Here is a 23,044-nt window from a genome sequence, read left to right as displayed (position 1 = left end):
CTGTCACCTGTGTATATGCATATACATGTGTGCCAATGCCAATGATTATAAGTTACGGAGTGCCTATGGTTTAAAACAATGATACATGTGTGTACATACAGAGATTCATATGTACGTACATATATGCATGCATACATGAATTATTTTAATAATAATTATATATTATTATTAAAATGTATGTGGGAATGCATACATTCCCACATACATTTCTGGTCCCGGTCCTGATACCAGAATAGTACTCATTAGTTTCCGTTAAAGGCATTGTGTCATCTAGTGTAGCCCGTTCCAGTGAATTATAATCTGTACATTTCCTCTCTTTTTTCTGCTCTGCATACACCAATGTTTTTACATTAAATAAATTCAATTTCGCATGAATGTGCTTTAAATTGTTTATATGACCAATAATTAGTGTTATTTCATCGAATCTGATCTTTCGCAACATGCATTCAAAATAGGTTAAACCGGAATTTCTATCTGAATACCATCCAATTACATACCCAGACGGTTACTCCTCCTCAAAACTCGGACTGCAGTTTCGTGTACAAGAGGAACACTTCAAAAGCGAAGAAATGAGGCTAAAATGCACTTCCACATTGTCAAAAACCATTACGATGACATGCGAGGAGAGAATAAGTGGAGGCCATCAAAGAAGTTCTGGACTTCAGACGGCGGACAGTTCAGAATCAGGTAATCTAGGAGACATTCGTAAATATCATGTTAAAAGCATTGTTCAGATGTTCATTGAAGAATAGTTTTATACTTCAAACGTAAGTTTTTGAAGTAAGTCTAAATAGCCTCTCTATAAAGACTAACATTTACTTTGAAATGATATCATAGCCAATGAAAGACAGACTATTAATATCGAGCTGATGAATTTTGTAAGAAACAGATTATTTATCAGCATCTTGATTTGTTGAATGACAGTGACCTTTTAGTAGCTAATGAATGTAATACACAAAATTCTCATTGAGTGAAAAATGCAAAAAAATACATATAAAAGTATTAGAAACGAAATGACAATTTAGCTTAAGTTTATTTTCCAATAACTGCTTTCAACATTATCTGGGAAACTATAAGCGCGATGAGTATAACTGCTTCCTCTCCTTGACCTAAACTCAATAATTATAATAATAATGTCTATACTTCTTTAATTTTGAGGTAGGAAATTAATGTCTTCATGTTTGCGTACCAAGTTTTCATACAGGATATTTTCCAATATCTTTGAAGTTTAATCATAAAAAGAATATTAAAAGTCAGTCTATGGCAGATTTGGTAGCGAGATATTTTTTTATCAAGAATAAATGGCACTTAAATTTCTATACAGGTCTGCAAGAAAAATAAAATATCAGTAGAAGTGCTTTCCTACTGTTGAATAAATTTAACCAAACAAAATCATTTCCATAGCATCAAGTATATCAAAAAAATTTAATTAATTAAAAGTTTTGTGAATCTTCTATAATTATTATTAAAACCAACTATGTGTATTAATATTTTGAATTAGAATTTTCACGATTGATGTAAATAAAGCTTTATAACGTAAAATGTAATCCGTTCATTTTTTCTATGTTAATTATGTTTTTCTTTTACTTTTATCGTCAGTCAACCTTAACCAAGATGTAAATTAGGTTATGAGGTATTTCTCCCGCCTTCATAGAAAGCCTTCGTGTTGTAGTGGTCGGCACGCTCGACGCGTTTTCGAGAGGTCTTTGGTTTGAGTCCCGGAGAGGGCATTGCTCATTTTTCATCTTTCATGCTCCAAATTAACCTAATGTATCTACAGTAACGCCCCAACTAAAAAAGGTGGTGAATGATGATTCTTCACCACCAGGATTTGGCGATTACGTCCCTCAAAACCCCAGTTGTCCTTTAAAAGGAGGAGTATATAAGGTGTTGCTCCCGCCTTCTTAGCATGCCTTCCTGGTGCAATGGTCAGCACGCTCGACGCGTTTTCGATAGGTCTATGGTTGGAGTCCCGACGATAGCATTGCTCATTTTTCATCTCTCCTGCTTCAAAATAACCTAATGTCTCTACAAGTCTAACTGTAAAAGTACAAGTATAAATGCTTTAATTGGCTGGAAATACCGTAAGTGACTGATTGTTTACGAACGGTAATAAAATCACAGCGCTTTTTGAAATTCATTGTGAGTTGGAACTAAAGTAGGTTTGATGCACGTGAAAGTACTTGCTATTTAGCATATAGTTAGAAATAACTGATTCTAGTGCGGTTTACGTAGCCTAACTATTGAGTTCGATTAAGTTTATAGTAATTAAAAACATGTCAGTGTATTATTAATGCTTTACGAATGTGTTGAGCAAATGGTCCATATTTTTTGCTCAGTATGGTTTCTGAACGTATTTTGCATTAAAGACATTTTTTACTACTGTGTTGGTTGAACTGCAGATGGTGACCACGTATTATACTCTTAGCTTCCTCAAATTTCCAGATATAAATCCGCTTCTAAGTTTTCTTCTCCGGAAGATACTGTATACATCACGCCATATCTCCGATATTAAAGGAACTTAAGTCTTAAGTCCCACATTGTTGCAGTAATGCATTCTATAACACTTCTGCAGCTGGAACGTGGGTAGTACGAAAATAATAATTATTGCAATGGTGCATGTGTATACACATGAAAGATCAAATAGATGCCCTGCTTACAAACTTTCATCTTGTCCCTATCAGCTAATATATGACACGTTTCTAGATTTGAAAGAATAAACATTTTTTCAACACTTTTACCTACCTTTGAAATACTTGAAATATATTTGTTATAGAAATTCGTAGACCATTAAATTGGAAACATTTACCAATATCCGCTGGTTAAAAGATCAATTACATACATGTAAGAATCCTTAAAAGAGCTCAATGTAGATTAGCAATGAGGGCACATTCGTGTATGTCGTATACGCATGGAATGTTTGACCTCGGAAACTTTCATTTTCTTCCTATCATGCGATATAAGTCCTGTTTTTGTTAAGTGAAGAAAAAAAAGTCATATAAAATCTTCCCTTTATTTTTTTAAACGTTATGCTAAATATTTGTTCGTAATAAATATATGTCGCATAAAAGTGTAAATAGAACTTAGGTTTAGCAACAGAAACGACTGATTTTAATGCATCACTTTTAATAAATTTTCTCTTTCAATATTCTTGTTAAATGTCGTCAAAATTTCCAACATACAGACTCTTCGTTTTCTAAAAGTTATGTAAATAAACCGTATTGTAAGGACTTATGTTTATTAAAGCATTATTTTATTATTTTTTTACCTTTGTTGTCACTTTCATTTTAGTCAGCTCCTACCAGATGCAAATAAGTTAATACATTTTTGAAGTTATGAGGAAGGCTTTTGTTAGCTGGAATTGTTCTCTGAACTATTTGCGCCCAGCTTTTAGCCTTACCTCAGTTGGCTTCAACCTTTGCTAGCCGTGTTTGCCCGCGTGATTAGGGGACCTGAGCCCAAATTTGCAGTCGGACTTAGCTATGAAAATTTATACTTTAATTTCTAAAGTTTATTGTAAACTTTGTAGTCAGTTAATCCCACAAGAACAGTTGAATTTTTCAGTTACTACACAAGTTGATTACATTTCGAAACTGAAGAACTAAATTAAAAGGTTTATTTTGAACCTTCTTATAAGATCGGTGTTATTTTATCGGAAGATTAAGACGGGTCGATATGTCGCCTGACTTTCTATATTTTATCATTGAAATAAATAGGTTTCGTACAATATTAGATGCATTCATATATAAGAACACTTTAAGAAACCTAACAAGTGGTTTTCAGAAACAAGTAAGATGCTGATTCAGACATCAGGAATATTTTTTGTATAGTTCTTGTGCCCAAAAGTTTAAATATTGTGAATTTTGATAAATCTAATTATCTTATTTCTCTTTCTTATAATGAAATGGATATTTTTATGAGGTGCCAGAAGCAACACAAATGATGAAGCCAGTAAACTTTTAATATGTTCACCGGAAGAGAGTATGAGACGAACGTCTTTTTAATTCCAGACATTCTCTTCGTCTAAAAGACTCGTCTAATGTGACTAACGTGATTTGACAAGTGAAATGATTGTCTTGTTTTAGTTTGGGTATCAGTGGGGGGGGGGGCGTCAGGGTTACTTTTGAAGCAGTGCATTTGTAAAACGTAACTGTGCCATGGCAGCAATGCCTCTTATTCCTAGCTGGACATGCTGCGCAGCACACCATAAGCGCACAAATGTCTGTAACAGCGTTTCTATAATGCCGTCTTAGTACCCATACTAATATTTTGTACAGGCAAACCTCCAGAGGCGCTAAAACAGTGCTTACGCTCTTCTAACACCTAAATAAATTTATACAGGAGGCTTCGCTCTCACACCTATTTATTCTAGTTGAACAGCGAATTTATATGGGGCTTAAATAAATAATGTTACGATTGAAAACCAAGCACGAGAGCTTTTCGTATTGCCGTCAATCATTTTGAATTATCTTCACTTAAATCATTCCTCCTAACAAGTAATTACGTTATGTAGATCGGAGGCACTTTCATACGTCTGTACCAGTTCATGACCAGAAAATGGCACTGTTTTCAGAGAACTCGCAACAAGAGTTTTCTTCAAAACCAAATACACCTGGCACTAAAGCTCAATCTTTTGCAATGTGAGTTAGATAAAATGTGCGCAGATTATAACTAAAGCCAAAAGGAAAATAAAAGTAACTTAATTCGTTACTTAGGGACGTTATTTAAATTTATTCATAAAAAATTCATTACAGAAAATATTTAAGATCTATAATGAATGATGTAAAAATCTAATCATGTTGTTTTAAGACTTAGACTTACTGGAAGGAGAAATAAATTATTATGTAAGAAAAGGGTGTATCCTAATAATGAAGATTTTAAGCATAAAAATTAGTAGGAAATATTTTCAAAACTGAATGTGCCATAAAAATCAAACTGTGTGAGGAACAAGAATTAATTCATTAATGAAAAATCATTTTAGTAATTAAAACAGTTTAAAATAAACCTGAAAATATTTTCGGCTCGTTAGAAGTTCGTAATCAAGAAGTTAAATTAGTTTTAAAGGGAAATATTTGTCAATGAGCACGTTTTCGTTTAGTTAGACGAGTATCTTTATTTTTTGTTAATTAAAATTTGTGACACGTTAATGACGTTAAGAGTTCATTGCAACTCAACTCTCTGTTTTTATTTTTAGGATGGAGCCAAGTAGAAGCTCTGCAGCTCCGCTGGATTGTGATAATATTGTGCCTAGCTCTCATGTTACGCAGCTGACCAGATGACAAGTTCATTCTTTAGTATTAATTGGGCCCTGAGGCGTAAAATGTTGTATAATTTTTAAGTAAAAGAAGCCGAATATGAAGGACAATGAACAATTTGCAAAGGACAGCTTGTATAATTAGGCAATTTCTTCTGACAGACGACGACGTGTCTTTATTAAAAGCAGAAAAATAACAACGCATATCTTATAGATGTATCCAAAATTAGAGCTGTCTTGAAGCTGAAATGTGAACATTAAATTCAGTAAATCATTTTTTCTAGTTTTTGAGCAAAAATATAAAATCTTTGAATTTTGCAGACCAGAAAATAAAAGGATAAAAGATCAGTAATATTTAATTAAAATGCAATCCTATTTTCACCAATCGTTTGTTATTGTACTGTTCTTCAAACTGGTCAATATGTTAGTTGAAGAATAAAAATTCAAAGGGATTGTCTTAATCACACAGCCGACAAAGAATACCAAAAAAGAGACTTTTTATGACAAAACATAGTTCAACGTATTTGTTTGAAATAAAGGTGGAATATTCACCCTAAAACTGAGTATTTTGTTTTTTCTTTTAACTATTTCTGATGTTCATGTTTTAAAACTCTACACAGTGACCGAGTGGTTAAAAATCGCTGAATACTCGGAGTTTGACAGGATCTGATCCCAAGCGAATGGATTGGCTGTATCCTCGGTTATGGTATTCTCAGAAGCAAAACACAAAAACAAACACACACACACACACACATATATATATATATATACAGTAAGACCCCGCTTAACGCGGGGGATACGTTCCATCGAAGTAGAGAGTAATGCGAAACAGCGCTAAGCGAGGCTATCTTAACATGTAAATAATGGGGTTAGGGAAAGACGGATAAAAAATGGTTAGGCATTAAATTTAATAATGTTTTTTTAATAAAAATAAAATCAAACATTTATTTATTACAAAAATAAAAACAATATAAACGCATATACTTTTAAAAACAAATAAAATTCTCAGTCAGATCATTCAGTCTATTCTGGGTTTCCAATTTTCTGCCTTTTTGTTAAGAAGGCATTATGATAGATTGGCTTAATGGCATATTGCGTTCAATTTCGTCGTCAATCCATATAGACAGTCGTTTTTCCATTTCCTCTATAATGTTATTTCTAGAACTGGTAATTCTAGTTGCAGTTGCCGATGACAGTATTTTTTCTTTATTCTTAAAAATTGTCCTTATTGTTGAAGTTGCCAAAATCAATGCAGCATTAATTTGAGATTGACGTTCACCAGAATCTAATCTAATCACTTGCATTTGAGTTTCCAGTGAAATGCTTTTTCTGGTTGCTTCCTTTTCTTGTTTTTTATTATCACCCATGATAAAAACTAAAGATCATAATATTTGTCACTGTATTAATCGTTATAGTATTATACAAATTTAAACTTACAATAATGTCAACAAATGTTTCAAATGATAAAAATGCGTCCACCAAGCAAGAAACACAACTACACTGTTTCGGATATGTTATTTGGAAACCTAGCGCTGCGCACAATTTCGGAGAATCCCCGGGTTGAAATAAAAGAGCGCTAAACCGAAACAGCGCTAAACGAAACAGCGTTAAGCGGGGTCTTACTGTGTATATATATGTAGATATATATACATAAAGAAACATAATAAGAGACTAAAATTTAAAACGAAAATTTTTATACCCATCCTGCGCTACAGCTGCAAGATTGAAGTAAAATAAAGCATCTTACTTAACATCGAAACTTAAAAGTAAATTGGAGTGAAAGCAAAGCAATTCTTCAACAATATTAATAATTGCAACTGTGTATAAGATGTTTACCACAATATCTAAACAAATCAAAATTAAAATAACAGTCATAGTAGCATAAACTTGAGAAATAAAATTGCAAAAGGGAAGAAATATACAAGATAATAAAAATTAATATCCTTTTATTGAAACTCCAATTCAGAACTCATCAGGGTAAAATGAATGAAAGCTTCATAAAATTTGATTAATGTGCTTCGAAATCGTGAATTTGATTAATGTGTTTCGTTCTGCTGGAAAGAACCGAAAAGCGAATCAATTAAATTTTCATTTATGACATTAAAACTCAAATAAAACGGAAAAATCGAAACTCAAGTGTTCCAGAATTTTCCCTACACGCCTTCGAAACACTTGGAAAAAAGAATAAAACACAACATTGCGCCAAATTGGCCACTCAAAAACCGTAAAACTTTGTATTATGTAAAATGACCATTAAAAAAACCAAATTTGTCTAAACCCATTATATACAAATCAGAAATTGGAAAGCAAATACAAATATACTTTAAACCAAATTTTCATTGAAACAACACTCAAAAACCAGGTGGTCTCCGATTATTCTAAAATAAAATTTTAATACCTAGAAAACGAAAAACATTTCATAGAGATTACTTAAATAATAAAATCAAATCTGAGCCTTAATCAGCTAAAAACTGAAACCCTAACAGAAACAAAAATTGAAACACACACACACACACACAAACAATACGGCACAATACGGCTTTAAAACTAGGAGCCGCATTTATTTAATGAAAGCTTGAAGATTTGTAAGTTATTAAATTTACAAAAAATGTAGAAAGATAGTACAAATAATAATTGAAAAGGAAAAAGAAACAAGATATTTGTACACATTTACATTAAATTTCTTATGGTAGTCATCCAACTATTACCTCCGATTAAGGTTTAAGTACTAATAATTATCGTATCACTTTAGATGAGAAATTTAAAAAGGTAATTTATAAGGTATTTCTCCCGCCTTCTTAGGATGCCATTGTAGTCTAGTGGTCTGCACGCTGAACGCGTAGTCCAGAGGTCCGTGGTTCGATTTCCGACGAGGGCGTTGCTCATTTTTCATCTCTCCTGCTTCCAAAAATACCTAATGTCTCTACATTGGCGCGCGAACTAAAAGTATGGTGGATGATGATTCTTCACACCCAGGATTTGGTGACTGAGTCTCCTAAAAGCCCCAGTGGCCTTTTAAAAGGGGGAGTATATAAGGTATTTCTCCCGCCTTCTTAGCAGCATGCCTTCGTGGTGTAGTGGTCAGCACGCTGTGAGCGCATTCCAGAGGTCCATGTTTCGAGTCCTGGCGAGGGCATTGTTCATTTTTCATCTCTCCTGCTTCCAAGAAATACCTAAAGTGTCTACAAGTTAATACCAGCTTTGTTTAGAGTTACAGAAATTTTGAATAGAGGTCTTTTATTCTCTAAGAGAATTTTGACTAAGTAATTGATTCTTCTTGTAAGTATTCGACTTTGTTGCAAATATTTTTGATTCTAATGAGTTGAGTATGTATGGTATTAAGTATTACTCTTTTGGAAACATTGGAGTGCCAATGGATGAGTTTATAGTAGGGAAATCAAAATCTCTGCTTTTGTTGCAAAATTTCATATCTTTAAAATTGATAATTTGATGATCTAGGTAATTAATACCTCCTTGTTGAAAGTTAGTTTTATTGAGTTTCAAACATGAAGGATAAATGTGATTGTATTCTATTTTATTGAAGTTGTTGATTGCAATATTCATGTATCTGTAGATGTTAGAATACATAAACGTTGTACTTGAGAAAATAACTGTTGTTGGAAACGAAATTCCTTGGTGAAAAGGTACAAATTACAAATCGCTGAACCTGTGCTAGTTCCCAATGGTATACCATTGATTTGCTTAAAAAAACATTATTAAATGCAATGCAGTTATTAAAAAGAATACTTTTTAAATATAGCTGCCATTCTTCTTTGGAAATAGCCGTAGTAATTTGTGGGAATAAATCTGGTATAGTTAGAAGACTGTCAAAGACTTCTTGTAACGGTAAAGCCGTGTATGCATTCTAAAAGTCATAACAAAATCCTAAACTGCAAAGCGTTTCTAGTATCAGTTAGGTTTTAATTATTATCCAGTTGAAATTGTTGTATTGCATTTGTGCATATTTAATAAAGTAGAGAACTTCTTAAAGTATTTTAGTAAAACGGTAGTCTATTTCTTTCATGTAATTTCTGGTCTCGTTAGCTAAATCAAAATTTGACTGGAATTTTGTGAAATTTGTTAAAATCTGATGTGAAATATATTCTTAGTTATTTCAGTCTTCGATGAATTGCAGTAAAACGTCTTCGCATGATATTCGCCGTAGTTTTAATTTTGTGTTAGGTAACTGCGCTATGGAGTTCTTTATTAATCAGATTATAATAGAAAGCTTTTCAAATGATACTAAATTTGTTACTAGCTTTGTCTATTTTCGTAATGGTGAAAATATTCTTTAATATTTTAACTTTCTAGTCTAAACCTTGTTTATTATGTGTAGCACTCACAGATATCAGAGTAATAAGGAGAAAAGTATATAAAGGTGGCTACAAATTTATTATATGTAGCACTCACACATATCAGAGTAATAAGGAGAAAAGTATATAAAGGTGGCTACAAATTTATTCTCTGCACCATTCTTTGACATATAAAAATGCAAAATGTTTCTTAACACAATGGTTAGAGAAGTTTATGAAAATTGTTTTAATATTATTGGTTCGGAAGTCATTTGTCTCATGAAAAATCTAACTTTTATGTGATTCCCGAATTTCCTCCGAAAACGTCGCGGCAAAAACATCGCGGATGAAAACGTCACGAAGAAAACAACGCAAGGAGAAAACGTCGTGGTACAAAGCATCGTGGGAGAAAACATCGCAAAGTTAAAACATTGCAGTTCTGAAACAACGTGGTACAAAATATAGTGGTCGAAAATAAAGCCGTTCAATCACTTCGCAGTTTAAAAATATCGTGGTAAAAATTAAGTACCTACAAATCATCGCATGACGATAACATCGCACACATGAGTTTTCATGTTTTGAAAGTTGTAAATGCATATTCGTATAAAGATCATAGAGCGCAAGAAAGAAAGAGGGTTCCTTTTACTTCTATATTTCATATATTTGAACGAACTAAGAAATGTTTTCTGAAAAAATAAGAAGGAAACTTAAACATTTAAAAATTGAAAATGAGTAAAAATTTAATGCAACTTACAGTCACTTTTCATAGCTAATTTACAAAGGTCATTAATAAATTTATCTTTTTTTTTATAAAGTTTTAATCATAATTTTTCATGAAAAATACAGCCCAAAAATATTTAGAAAAAGGAAGATAAGGTGCATAAGGTTACCTTTATAAAAGTTGCTTAGTTAATTATCAAATTACCTTCTTCAACGTTTATTAATCTGATATTGTTTTGGTGAAAATTATATCTCGTTTTGTTTCCGTTTATTCTTAAAAAGTCGTTAACATTTCTTACGCTTCCTAATCTTTATGCGAATATGCATTTAACAGCTTTTAAAGCCTGAAAAACGCATGTGTGCGATGTTATCGTCACGCGATGAATTGTAGGTTCATTATTTTTTACCACGACATTTTTAAACTGCGAAGTGTTTGAACGGCTTTATTTTCGACGACGCTATTTTGTATCACGATGATTTAGAACTGCGATGTTATCTCTTTGCTTTTTTTTCTCCCACGATGTTTTGTACCACGAGGTTTTCTTCTTGCAATGTTTCTTCCTCCACGTTTTCGTCCGCGATGTTTTTGCCGCAATGATTTCGACAGTAACCCCTTTAATACTTTTTTTCCGTCCGGCAGTAGGCCATCAATAAGACGTCAGTATATAAACCTTTACATGCAGTGTTATTCGAGACATTGAATTTCCTGGTGTAACAACTGAAGCAAAGAAATTGAATTAAATTTATGTGCGAAGCCTATCTCTTTTAAAATTTGTCAAAACGAATTTCAAGCTAAATTACACGTCGCATCATCAACCAGGATCACTGTGCACAAACTACTTGAAAGATGTCGTCAGTGTATGCTAAAAGGAATTTACCTCTGCTTTACAGGAGGCAGGAGACGATTTCTTAGCAGCTCCTATAGTGAGACTGCACTTACATATGCTACAGTGCACAGTTATATTACAAGAAACTCCATTTTACCCAACTAGAAGTAGTGATGTATTGAAATTCAGTCTACTTATACTATTATTTAAGAAATCCTACATAAATATACACTTAGACAGATTAATAGATAGTGACAGGTGTTAGCTTCTATTTTAAAAAAATAATGATAGGCAAATGCATACGTGTACTTTCATTAAAAAATATTTTGTAATATTATTAACGAAAGCTGAAGATAGAAGATTTGTATTTTAAAGGGCTTTATTATTTAAAGTTACCGCATCTGTTTCACTTTGTATGATCCATTTCTGTAGTGTAGAAGTATTTTGGCATCTCATTTTCCGTTTCAAGAGCTAATTTGCTCTTCCAAAGCATTTCGCACGGATTATGAAAGACAACGAATTTTATTTCGCTTTAATGTCTTTCTTTATTTGGTGTTACCACTTCACTGACTTTCACACTAAGAGATATTTCTATTCATATTTTTCATGAAAATGGATTTTCTCATTCCCTAAAAGAGTTAGTTTTAATCCGTTTATTGAAATTAAATTTCTTTTATTATCAATTAGCTTCATATCTCTTACAGTTGCAGTAATTAAATTCTATAACTGACGTAGTGAGCGCGAAATATTAATTAAATTAATATACACTTAAGCTATTAAACTTACCCATTCAAATTTCATGAGTGTAGGAAAAGGGATTTAGGGAGTACGCGTATTTGCAAGTTCTGTTCAATTAATCATGTGATAAACAATTTCTTATTTATGAACTAAGACACAAAAGACATTAAGATCATTTAGATTGCTCATATATAAAGGGAATATTTCAATATTTTCTGGTTCATTAAAAGAGGAGACTTTTGCGACTTACTTTACACCAAACTAATGAGTAAGGTCTTTTGACTATCTCGTTATAAATATGCATGCATTAAAGTGAAAAAGGAATACAGCATCGCTTATAGTATGATCATACTAAGTTATAATACCAGTTACGCTGCAGTTGACAGCAACGGAATATGTTTTAGAATTGAACAAAATCCTTGAGTCAATGATTCGTTAGCTGAATGCGGCTGAACAATTTCACGGTTTCAATGAACATGATATAGTAAACTGAAACAGCGAAACAATTTCAAAATTTTAAAAAACGTTAATTGTGAATCGACAGCTGCTACAGAAAATGTAAGTAATTAAAAGATAATTTTTTAATTACACTGAATGTTTGCAGTGTCTATGAGACAAAGGAAAAATTAAATTCATAATACCATTGCGATCAATGGTCGAGTGTTTAAGAAGGCTGAATACTGGAAGATCGATTCGGTTCGATCCAAGAGATCAAACCGTTTGGTTTGTTTTCTTGGTTTATCCCATGTGTACCGTGACTACGAGCCAGTTTCTCTTAAAAGTCTTTTCCTTAGGTATGTTTCCCTTAGAGAAAATAGTACAGAAAATGTGCTTTAAAGAACTATAACCTAACCCATTCAAATGAATGATGATGCAAGATGAAATAGTTGCAAAGATATTAAACAAAAATGCATTTTTTTAGGAACCAAATAAATCTATCCCCTTTTTGGACCAAATAAATTTATCGCTATCCTTGCTATCTTCTGCGATTTCTATATTGAATTTTGAAAATTCAAATTGATTGCGGGAGCTTTATAAGGTATTAAATAAGAATTTACAAAAACCTAATAGGTTCGTTTCTTGCAAATAATTTTTGAAAATTATTATTAATTTTGAAAAAAAGGAAAAAATTCATTTCTGTTTATGAATTTTTATGAAGTGTTAATGACCGGCATAAAACTTTCCCAAATTCAAGCTCAAAATTATAAAATCCGTTCAGAAATGAATTCGGAAAAGCTGTAGATTGTCAAAAGGTTTGCTCTGCTCTTTAAAATTCAAAAATGATTTCAGGTCTGGGTAAATTTCAATAATATCAAATTTCGAAATAACTATTTAATGAATACCGCAGAAATACACCCTTAGACCCCTCCCAAAAAAAAAAAAAAAAAAAAAAAAAAAACGACGCACCGAGAAGATATAAAGCAAATTGGACACAAATTGATATGCATACAGATTTCGACGTAAAATGCAAAATTTTACAATTTCACTGCCAGTGAATGAACGGTTGTCGCTACAGAGCATCTGATCTGTGTTTAAGAGGATGTTTAAGGGGACTCATACACCTTAATAGTCATAAGATCTTCGAATATGTGACTGTTGCAAGAATTGAGATAACATATTTATTTTAAAAGATATTACTTCCAGCTTTTTACTGCTGACTACATAATATAGCTGTTTTCTGAAATAGTAATCAGAAAGTTTGTGTTGCCACAAATATTTTTATAATTTAATCCGCTTTGTGACAAAATCTTTCGTCAAGTTTCCACCACACAGTTAACACAGAAGTTCCACACTTCGCACAGATTAAAACATTTTGTTGCATAATTTAATTCCATATTTAATATATAGCTTTTATAACATTTGGAAACTACTGTGAACCTAAAATTCTAAAAATTTCATGTTAAATTTTTATTTTATTTGGAGTTGAGTTTATAAAATGTATTTTATTAAAAAAATCTGTAATGTTTTCGTGCATAAATTTTTTTAATACTAAAATATTCATAAAAATTTTGGTTCAGTCAGAAAATACTGCCCATATAAAAATTCTATGAAATTTCAAATACGTACCATTAGCCATTTTTAAATTATCATGCGCGCAAGGTGGAAACATGACGAAATATTTTGTTACAAAGCGGATTAAATTACAAAAATATTTGTGACAGCACAAACTATCTGGTTACTAGTTTCTAAAGCGGCTATATTATGTAGTCAGCTGTAAAACGTTGGAAGTAATTGCTTTTAAAATAAATAAAATATCTCAATTCTTGCAACAGTCACATATTCGAAGATGATAAGGGGTTTAAGGTGTATGAGCCCCCTTAAGAAGAGAAATTACGATTACAGGTCATAAATTCTTCACGAATTTCATTCCGTGTACTCTGGTAGACAGAAACTATGCCTCGCATACAGGTGCGCGAACGATATACGCAGATGTCAGAATTTGAGAGAGGTCGTGTAGTGGGCTCAAAGAACCCGGTTGGTCTCATCGGTGAATAGCTCGACATTTGAGCAGGAGTGATGTCACTATTAGACGATGTTGGCAGGAATGGGTGAGCCATGGCCGCAGACAGCGACAAGAAGGGAGCGTTAGGCCTAGAGAAACGACAGAGTGAAGACCGAGCAATCGTCAAAGCGGTACTCACAGCCCCAGATGCATCATTATCATTGATTGTACGTACCACTAGTGCTTCAGTGACCGCAAGGACCATTCATAGACGGCTCGCATAAAGGGGGCTGAGGTCACGGTGCTCCTTGAGCCGACTACCATTGACCTCTGTACAACCTTAAGCCCGTTTGCAGTGGTGTCGGGGTCATTCGCACTGGAATGCCACTGACTGGAGTAGAATAGTCTTTAGTGATGAGTCCAGCTTTGATCTGAGCCCCGATGACCAATGAAGCCGAGTCTGGAGACGCCCCGGACAGCGGTGTGATACCAAACTGACTGTCTTCCGGCCGACATCCTGGAGTGATGGTCTGGGGTGCCATTTCATTTCATAGTAGGACCCCTTTGGTTGTCATCCGATGCAACCTTACAGCACAGCGGTACGTCGACGAAGTTCCAAGGGCCGTTGTGTTGCCCTTCATGTCACGCCACCCTGGGCTTAAATTTCAGGGAGATAATGCCCGCCCCCACATTGCACATGTTTCTACTGCTTGCCTTAGTGCTTGCTGAACATCCTTAGTGCTTAGCGCTTGGCAAGCCAGGTCGCCGAATCTCTCTCCTATTGAGTACGTTTGGAGCATTATGGGCAGGGACCTCCAACCAGCTCGAGATTTTGACGATCTAACGCGTCAGTTGGACAGAATTTGGCACGATATCCTTCAGGAGGACATCCGCAACCTCTATCAATCGATGCCAAGCCGAATAACGGCTTGCATAAGGACCAGAGGTGGACAAACGCGTTACTGTCTTTTTCACTTTGTGAAGCTCTTTCACTTCAATAAATCATCCAATTTTTCTCAATCTGTAATCATTTGCTTTTCTGTACATGTACATCACTTCTACCGATTTTCGTCCCATTCGGATAACTCGTTCTTGGTGCGTCTTTTTTTTCCCTAAGACTGTATAATTAATTTCGAATGGTGGATTTGTTTCTGCATAACAGGCAACGAAAACAAATGCCTAAAGTCAGAAAGAAAATAGAAAACATGCTGGACTTCGCTGAATGTTTCTGTAACAGCCAGTATGTACTAGATTTCTTTTTTGTTACGGTTGTCAGTTGACATGTGCTTTTGATTGCAAATGCTTTGAAACATTATCAGTTCTGGAAAGGAATTATAAAATTCTTGCCACGTTATTTTAATTTACTTTTCAAAATTTGGAATAGTAAAGACAAATTTGCCATTGTTGGAATCGCGAACACTGTTTTGAATTTCAACGCTTTTAGGTCTGTAGAGTACTCTTTTAGAGTATTAAAATCAATTTTCTAAATTTAGAAGCGGTCAATCGTATGAAAGATATCCAAACAAGCAATCCTTTTTGAAACACTTTATAAATTTGGATTACGTATGATCAACATGTCAATCACTTTTTCGAAAGAAACTAAATATGCGTTGATGTATAGTAATTATACATTATAAATAATATAATTTACCGAGATTAATTCAATGCACATAAAAGAAAAATTATTGAACGATTTTGACCTTTGGCATGAAGGTTAAGGAAAATATTATTTCAGTAATAAAGACATCAGTTCATCTTAAAACTATTCTTCGGCTTTTCGTAAGTAAGAAAATGCTTCTAACTCACAGTACGGAACAAAACCCATCAGAAAACCTTCATTAGAAAGAATAGAAATGCTGGAGGAATCGCTGTTAAAATGTTTTTCCGAGTCATTATCATTAATTTTCCCTGGTAGTGTGTACCCATATATATATAAAATAGGTGGAGCGCTAATTTATTAAAGCACGGCAGAGTTATCTGCCTTAGGAAGAATGCCTTCCTGCAGGACTTCCTTGGGAAAATTGGCTTGTATTTACGTTAGAAATAAAAAAGATGCAAACAGTCATCTATACAATTTGCCTTTTTTGGTTTCTAAAAACTAACTTGGGGCTAAACTTAAGTGTTTTTTTTTCCACTGGCCTGATACCTGTAAGTAACATTACCACAGTAAAACTTAAAGGAATGTAGATTAAATCTCAGAAAAGCGTTATAAATTTGTCATAATATAATTCATGCTTATAAAAATTAATGATGTGAAAATTTTATCGCAACGTGGAAAACATTTTAACACTTTATTCTTAGCATTAATGTTTTGTTATGGCAGCATTTGTTTTAGCTCTAATTTGCATTCAAAATTCTTGTACGAGATGATTCAAATATTATTATGCAATTTTAAAAATGTAAATAAGTGAATTTGCAATACATAGCACTGCATAAAAAATTATATTAAACTATGTTTTTTTCAACGGTTTTATTATATGTGTTTTTATTACATTTATGTCCACCAGACGGTGCCTACTGTAGATCAATAAATTCGAATCAAGATAAACTCATGAAGATGTGGACTTTTATAGCGATACTTAACGAAGAACTTGTCTTAGTGATGGATGCCAATTCTAGGTGGTAATTATCATCTAGAAAAAAAGTTAGTGTATAGCAAGGAGTCATCATCTGGATTTGGTCCACTGAATTCAAGCTTTAAGTATGGGAGAATGAAGGAAAATTCTGCACGGGTGGCTCTGGTGATGTAAGTGGTTAGTGTACCAGCTAGCGCTTGGAAGATCCGTGATTCCAATTATGAGGCAAGCACACAGTATATTTTTTGCTTTTTTGCCCTGAAAAATCATAGTCATATATCATTCTACAGAGATTAGTTGTGTGATGATGTTGAAAGAATATTCATAACAGCTGCTACTACCATCTCAAAGGAAGACCTCAAAAAGCAAATTACTGGAAATTTCTTTAATTTAGTAATAATCATTAATACGTTACCAGTTCTCACATCTTTTGACTGACAAAACAATTACAGATCAGCAGATACAATTTCCAAGCTCGCCAGATTTACATTATAGTAAGATAATGAGCAGCACTTAAAATAATATAAATCAGCTTTAGATTGGAGTATATTTTGAGTGAAACTCTGTCGATATCAAGGGTCATCTAACTTAGGTTTCTCATCTTCAGGAGCAACAAATCTTTGATTCTAGAGCTCGAAAATGTTTTTATTCTGAAGAAGAGGGAACTATGTCATGTCATTCTCGAAACTGATAGAGTTTTATTCAAAATTTAAGCTATTCCAAGCTAGCACTTTCTTGTAAAACATTTTTATAGCCTCGAAATTTCACAACAAATTAATAAAAGTATACAGCAAAATGTTTCCTCTTACCTTGTATCCAGCGCAGTTTCAAACGAGATGATAGCTTGCAATCAGATAAAGATTGTAGGCGGAAAATGTAACTGAAACACGTACTTTATTAATACATGAAAATAGATGAAGATTTGTTAGTATTCCAAATACATATTGAAAAAGGGAGTTGTATAATTGAGAGTGTCGAAGGAGTGAGAAAAGTAAGAGTAAAGGAAAAACGAGTTACTCAATTAACTCCTTTGCAGGATTTCCAATTCATAATGTTTATTGTGCTATTGGCGACAGTCCATAACTATTAGCACACCAATACGCTTTACCTAACGTTACATTTTATACGGCGTGTTACTCTCCGACATATAGAATTTAAAATTAATAAATAACGCTAAATTGTAAAAACGCGTATACACTGGCGTCTTTGCCTTTCAACTTGAACAATATCGGCGAATGGATAAGACCAACCAACACTGGTAGTTCAACTCCTGACGAACCAACTGGCTGCCTGTACATTTTTGCGCTTTGAATATGAGCCTGTTTCCTTTAAAATGTTCTCCACGAAGACATTCTATTAGGCAGATAACTCTAGTGTGCTTTATTGTAATCTGATAAATCTGTTCCCATTGAAGCGTCTTTCAATTTGATCTGCCAACATATGAGTATTGTATTAGCTCTAATCATTTCATTTCCTTATTTAGCTGATAATTTTGAAATATTTTTTCCTTTCACAGCAACCTTACTATGCTCACTGCGTTAACATACTTTGCGAATTCTTGAGAAAAGAGTTATTTTAATGCGTTTCGGAATTTGGATTATCTTTTATATGAAAGAAATAGCCCTACTTCAGAATTTTATTGCTTGAACTTAGTTTTCCATTGTTTCAGTAACCTTAAACGAAATGAAATGAATCAATATTTTGTATAGTTACTTAAGAACGCCCCGTTCTTACACTGATAAATCATTTGTCATCTTGACATAGCTTAGTCACGATGTCTATTGAAGAATGTTGTAATGCTTTTTATGTGTGATTTTTTTTTTCGGTAATGACATTCCTTCATACCAGTCATGCAATGTTATGTGATAAGCGTGCACTTTAAACGAATAATTCTAGAAAACTGCATTTTTTGAATTGTAGTTCATCATTAATAGAGCTTCAGTGTCAATGCTGTATAATCCTAGTGAGTTGAATTGATGTACAGGTATTTGAATAAATGTGCCTCGCCATAAAAGTTTGATCAGCCATCATTATTACGGCAATTAAAATTGTGCTGTGGTCCAACAGTGCCCTTGTGAACAAGCAATATGCTACCCAGACTATAATATTACGAGGAGAATTTATCATTGTACTTATTAGAATTAATTAATTTTTCGGCAGCGTTGCTACGTTTCGATCATGTTAGGGATTAAAACGGAGAAATCTGATGCTGCTACCTTGATTGCATCAAAAATCTGGGCTCTTATTAATTACTGCAGCTTGCATAGTCAAGAAACGTAACATTTTAAAAATGTGTAATCGAAGCATTTCATGACAAGCTTCCACAGGCTTTCTATGTAACTTATATAATTTAAAATAGCTATTTCTCACATAATAACGACATACGCATGACTGTACGTATGGAATGAATGCTTTTTATAAAATAATATGCAATTAAATGCGCCCCTAAATGTACTTATATATCGATATATTTGTATGCGTGAGTCCGTCATCCTTACCTTATTGTAAAATGCAAATATAATAATATTTGCAAGCTTCAGTATGATTTAATAAACACACTGAAATTTGTCCAATGTTTTCGTATTTGTGATCATAACAGTATAAACAAAGTGCGTTTTGTTTATACTGTTATGATCAAAACTCTTAGCGTTTTGATAAATGTTATTAAAAGCGATTACTGAGATTAAGAACAATTCTTAGCAATTTAGATACAAAATTGCCTGAGACATCACCGTCTCATGAAAGTACGATATAACTATTAATAATTTTATTAAAACATTTTATATGGTCATCTCTGGTTAAACATCACCTTCTAACATTTTAATTAAAAACATTTTTGAATAGCCAATAATGTTAGAGAAAAATCAGTGATTAAACATAAAATTTTAATTTCATTGCCCTTATGCTTAATGATACAAGTGTATTTATAATTAATGTTTTTATTTACGATAAACGTTTATTGTCTTACGATTTACGTACTATATGCACATCAGTTACGACAATCATAGTTAAAATTTTTTTCGGGCACTAATGTAGAGTAATTTAATTTTATTCACCAAGAATCTTAAAAAGAAAGTCATGCCTAGGCCAGAAATAGAAACCAAGCCCAGTGCTAGCTATAACGTGTTGATTACTGCGAAAAAGGAACACATGGGAAAATTTCCTTTAATTTCTTGCAAGTTGATTAGAAGACTTTGCAAGATCTTGCAGGGACCTTGTTTTCTTCTCTAACCCGGTAGAGCTATTTTCCGGTAAACTGCTGAAAGCAAAAATCATCTAGAATATTGTCAGAGATAAATATTGTAATTAAACTTGAATGTATGAGTAGGAAAAAATGAAATTTCAAAGTATTAATAATCATCCATTAAGATAGTAAAACGATTTAAAATATCTTGGTTTCTACAGTAGCTAATAGTAGAATTACTGGTTCAAATCTGAAAAAATTACGTAGTATACAGATAATAGCTTGTTAATTTTTTGTACCTTTCACATTTACGATTTTTCATTGAACTCAATATTGACTCAAGTTTCGAAATAATTTAATATTTTTGTTTATACCATATACAGTTCCTGTTTTAAAAAATACAGATCAGCAAATATGTCTTTCTAGACGTTGGAAAGGAGAATAGAAGCTTCAAAAAAACATCCAAAAGCGAGCGTAAATCCCATTATATCCTATGCTTGCTCCTGAAAATCTCTCGGTATTATGGTATTGCGAATAGCCGCTTTAGAAGCACTCTTGCACATTCTTAGCATACATGAATGCTGAGATATCGTTGGTTTCTAGGCTTGGCGCAAAAGTGTAAGGAAACTAAAGTAGATAACTGAAGCTGTGATAGGGTCTGCGCTATTTGTGATCGGACGGAGAAAGAAAACTTTCTGAAGGAATTATTCTCATCTTTTATCCATTACAAGTATTTATAGACGTCCTTTATCATCTACTTCGCTGGATTTTTGTCCCGTTTGCTTTTATTGTATCGTAGTATTGATTGAGCACTATGTATTTTCTGAAGCTGAAGATCTGAACTGTATGCCGTGAAGCTTATTAATCGAAGATTAAAAGCTCATGTTTTCACTAAAGTGCTCAAAATATTGCAGAGGACAAAGAATTACGAATCAAATTCAGCTACTTTATTTACATTAAATAAATTAAGGCATGTCTTGGACTATTCATGTTTCACTAGTTAAAAGAATAAAAATCCATTTCAATACATGCTTTTATTTTAAAGAAAGTCTAATTCATTAGAAAGCATACTATTTCTAGATCCATGGCAACGATAATACGCTTTTGAAGTTTTCCTTTACTTAGAAATAAATATTAGTAATATGGAAATGTAGAACGAAAGTAGTAACTTGTCCTCTAATTTTAATTTCAATTAACTGGCTACAAAAGAAAAACGACATTTTGACTAAAAATTTCAATTATAAACATATTTTTACCTAAACATAAGAGAAACACAATAGTTTAGTTTGTTAATAATAAATATCTTTTTTCCCTTCATTTCATATTATATTATATACAGGTTTACTTAAGATTATTAGAATTATATTCAAATCAGGGCTGATTGGAGGCATTTTTGTTGTCGTTGCCGATATGTATTTTACATTTTATTTAAGAGACAAATACAAAATGCTTGAATTTCATTAATAACTTAATTACTTTGATTTAACACGCTCTGGTGAGCATAATTATAAGGTAATTTCAAGATTCGAAACTACTTAAAATGCATGAAATATCGCTCAGTATATTTACTTAAGCTTTTATGGTGATATTAGATCAGAAGCAGGCAAAAGTCAGTCACGGAATGCGGCCCTTCTAATTGTTTATCCAGCCCGTTATCAAATTCTGTGTAACGATATTTTCATCTCTTTCCTATCAGATATTGCACGCAAATACCTGGATCAGCAGTACTAGTGCGCATCTATTGTTACAGTGAGAACAGTGATTGTTACAGTGATTGGTGAGAACACTGCAAGTATTAGAAAGGATAGGCATCCGTCAAAAAATATAATTATATCATTTCTATCAGCTTTAATTTAGAAATTAATCAATAGAAAACGAATATTGTTGAAATAAAAAGACTGGTCAGAAAAAGGAAATTATCGAAACAACATTTCACCTCTAAACGTTTATTTGAAAACAAAACAGTTGCAATGATTTATTTATTATGATCTAACCAATTAAGCAGCTTTACTCTCATTCTTCCTTTTCATTTTCCTGCAAGAATGCTGATTTTTAGTTCGCGAGTTCTCGAATGAGATGGAAAGATATAGCATTTAAAGAAATGTTTAAGATTGCTTAATAAGAGGGTTTTCCGTCTGCTGTGAAGGCCACGTTACTAGTTGCAGATTTAAGATAGTAGTCTGTCTGTTGCGTTGTTTTATTCTTGCTAATAGTGCTTGTCTCGCCGGTATAAGTTTGAGCCAATTGCGCATTATTCATTTTTGTGTAGCCTTTGACCTAACTTAAGATTTAACTTGGTTCCAAATTCAAAGTCCTTGCCCAAAATGCTTGTTTTAAGTCTAACATCTTGTGCCTTCGTACAGGGTGGTTAGAGAGCTGTAGATCGGCGTCTTATACATCCCAGACCAACTGAATAGGACTGAGTTGCGAAATGTAAATCGTCCTAACCATTCGAATGATATCTTCACTTTCAAGTTATTCTTCCCCAGACAAGACTGATGAGCTTTTGAATGACCATTCATTAGATGATACTTCAGGGCTATATATGCGTTGAACACCTGGCCAGTTGCAGAAGATCTGTTTTAAACGTATTGCATTAATGCGCCCAGTTGCCATAATTATCTCTAAGAGATCAAAACACCACTGTGATTTTATTTCCCTTTTCCATGGCCATTCTATTGAAAGTTAGGGGTTTCAGCTTTTCTTTATATAACATTACGTTGAGAATCAATGCTTTAACTAAAGCTTCATTAAGCAGTGAAAAGAATAGTTCCCTAATCATGTAGATTTCATGAGAATAGTCCCCTATTCATGTAGATTTCATTTATAAGGTATTTTCTACCTCTTTTCAGCATGCCTTTGTGGTGTAACGGTTAGCACATTCGGCGCCTATTCGAGAGGATCAGGTTCGAGTCCCGGCGAGAACATTGCTCATTTTTCATGTCTCTTGGTTTAAAATGACCTAATGTCTCTACAGTGGCGTCCGAACTAAAAGGGACTGGATAATGAT

The 23,044-nt window shown here is 33.2% G+C and overlaps 1 protein-coding gene and 1 long non-coding RNA gene across 2 annotated transcripts in view; one reads left to right on the top strand and one right to left on the bottom strand.

Annotated features, from left to right (window-relative positions):
* LOC118190620 (pregnancy-specific beta-1-glycoprotein 11-like) overlaps positions 1-5,813 on the top strand; it is a 132,561-nt gene extending 126,748 nt beyond the window's left edge. Inside the window, exons 7-8 of the mRNA XM_085809132.1 lie at positions 456-687; positions 5,195-5,813. Of these exons, the coding sequence (XP_085665258.1) occupies positions 456-687; positions 5,195-5,271 (309 nt within the window). The 3' untranslated portion in view covers positions 5,272-5,813. The remainder of the gene's footprint in view (positions 1-455; positions 688-5,194) is intronic.
* Positions 1-23,044, bottom strand: part of LOC146992916 (uncharacterized) — a 649,284-nt gene that overhangs the window by 137,340 nt on the left and 488,900 nt on the right. The gene's annotated exons all lie outside the window — the stretch shown is intronic.

This window comes from Stegodyphus dumicola, chromosome X2 (genome assembly GCF_044657685.1).
Source record: "Stegodyphus dumicola isolate Sdum_Otavi_A_Nest chromosome X2, ASM4465768v1".
Taxonomy (NCBI): domain Eukaryota; kingdom Metazoa; phylum Arthropoda; class Arachnida; order Araneae; family Eresidae; genus Stegodyphus; species Stegodyphus dumicola.
This window is presented reverse-complemented; position numbering and strand designations above follow the sequence as displayed.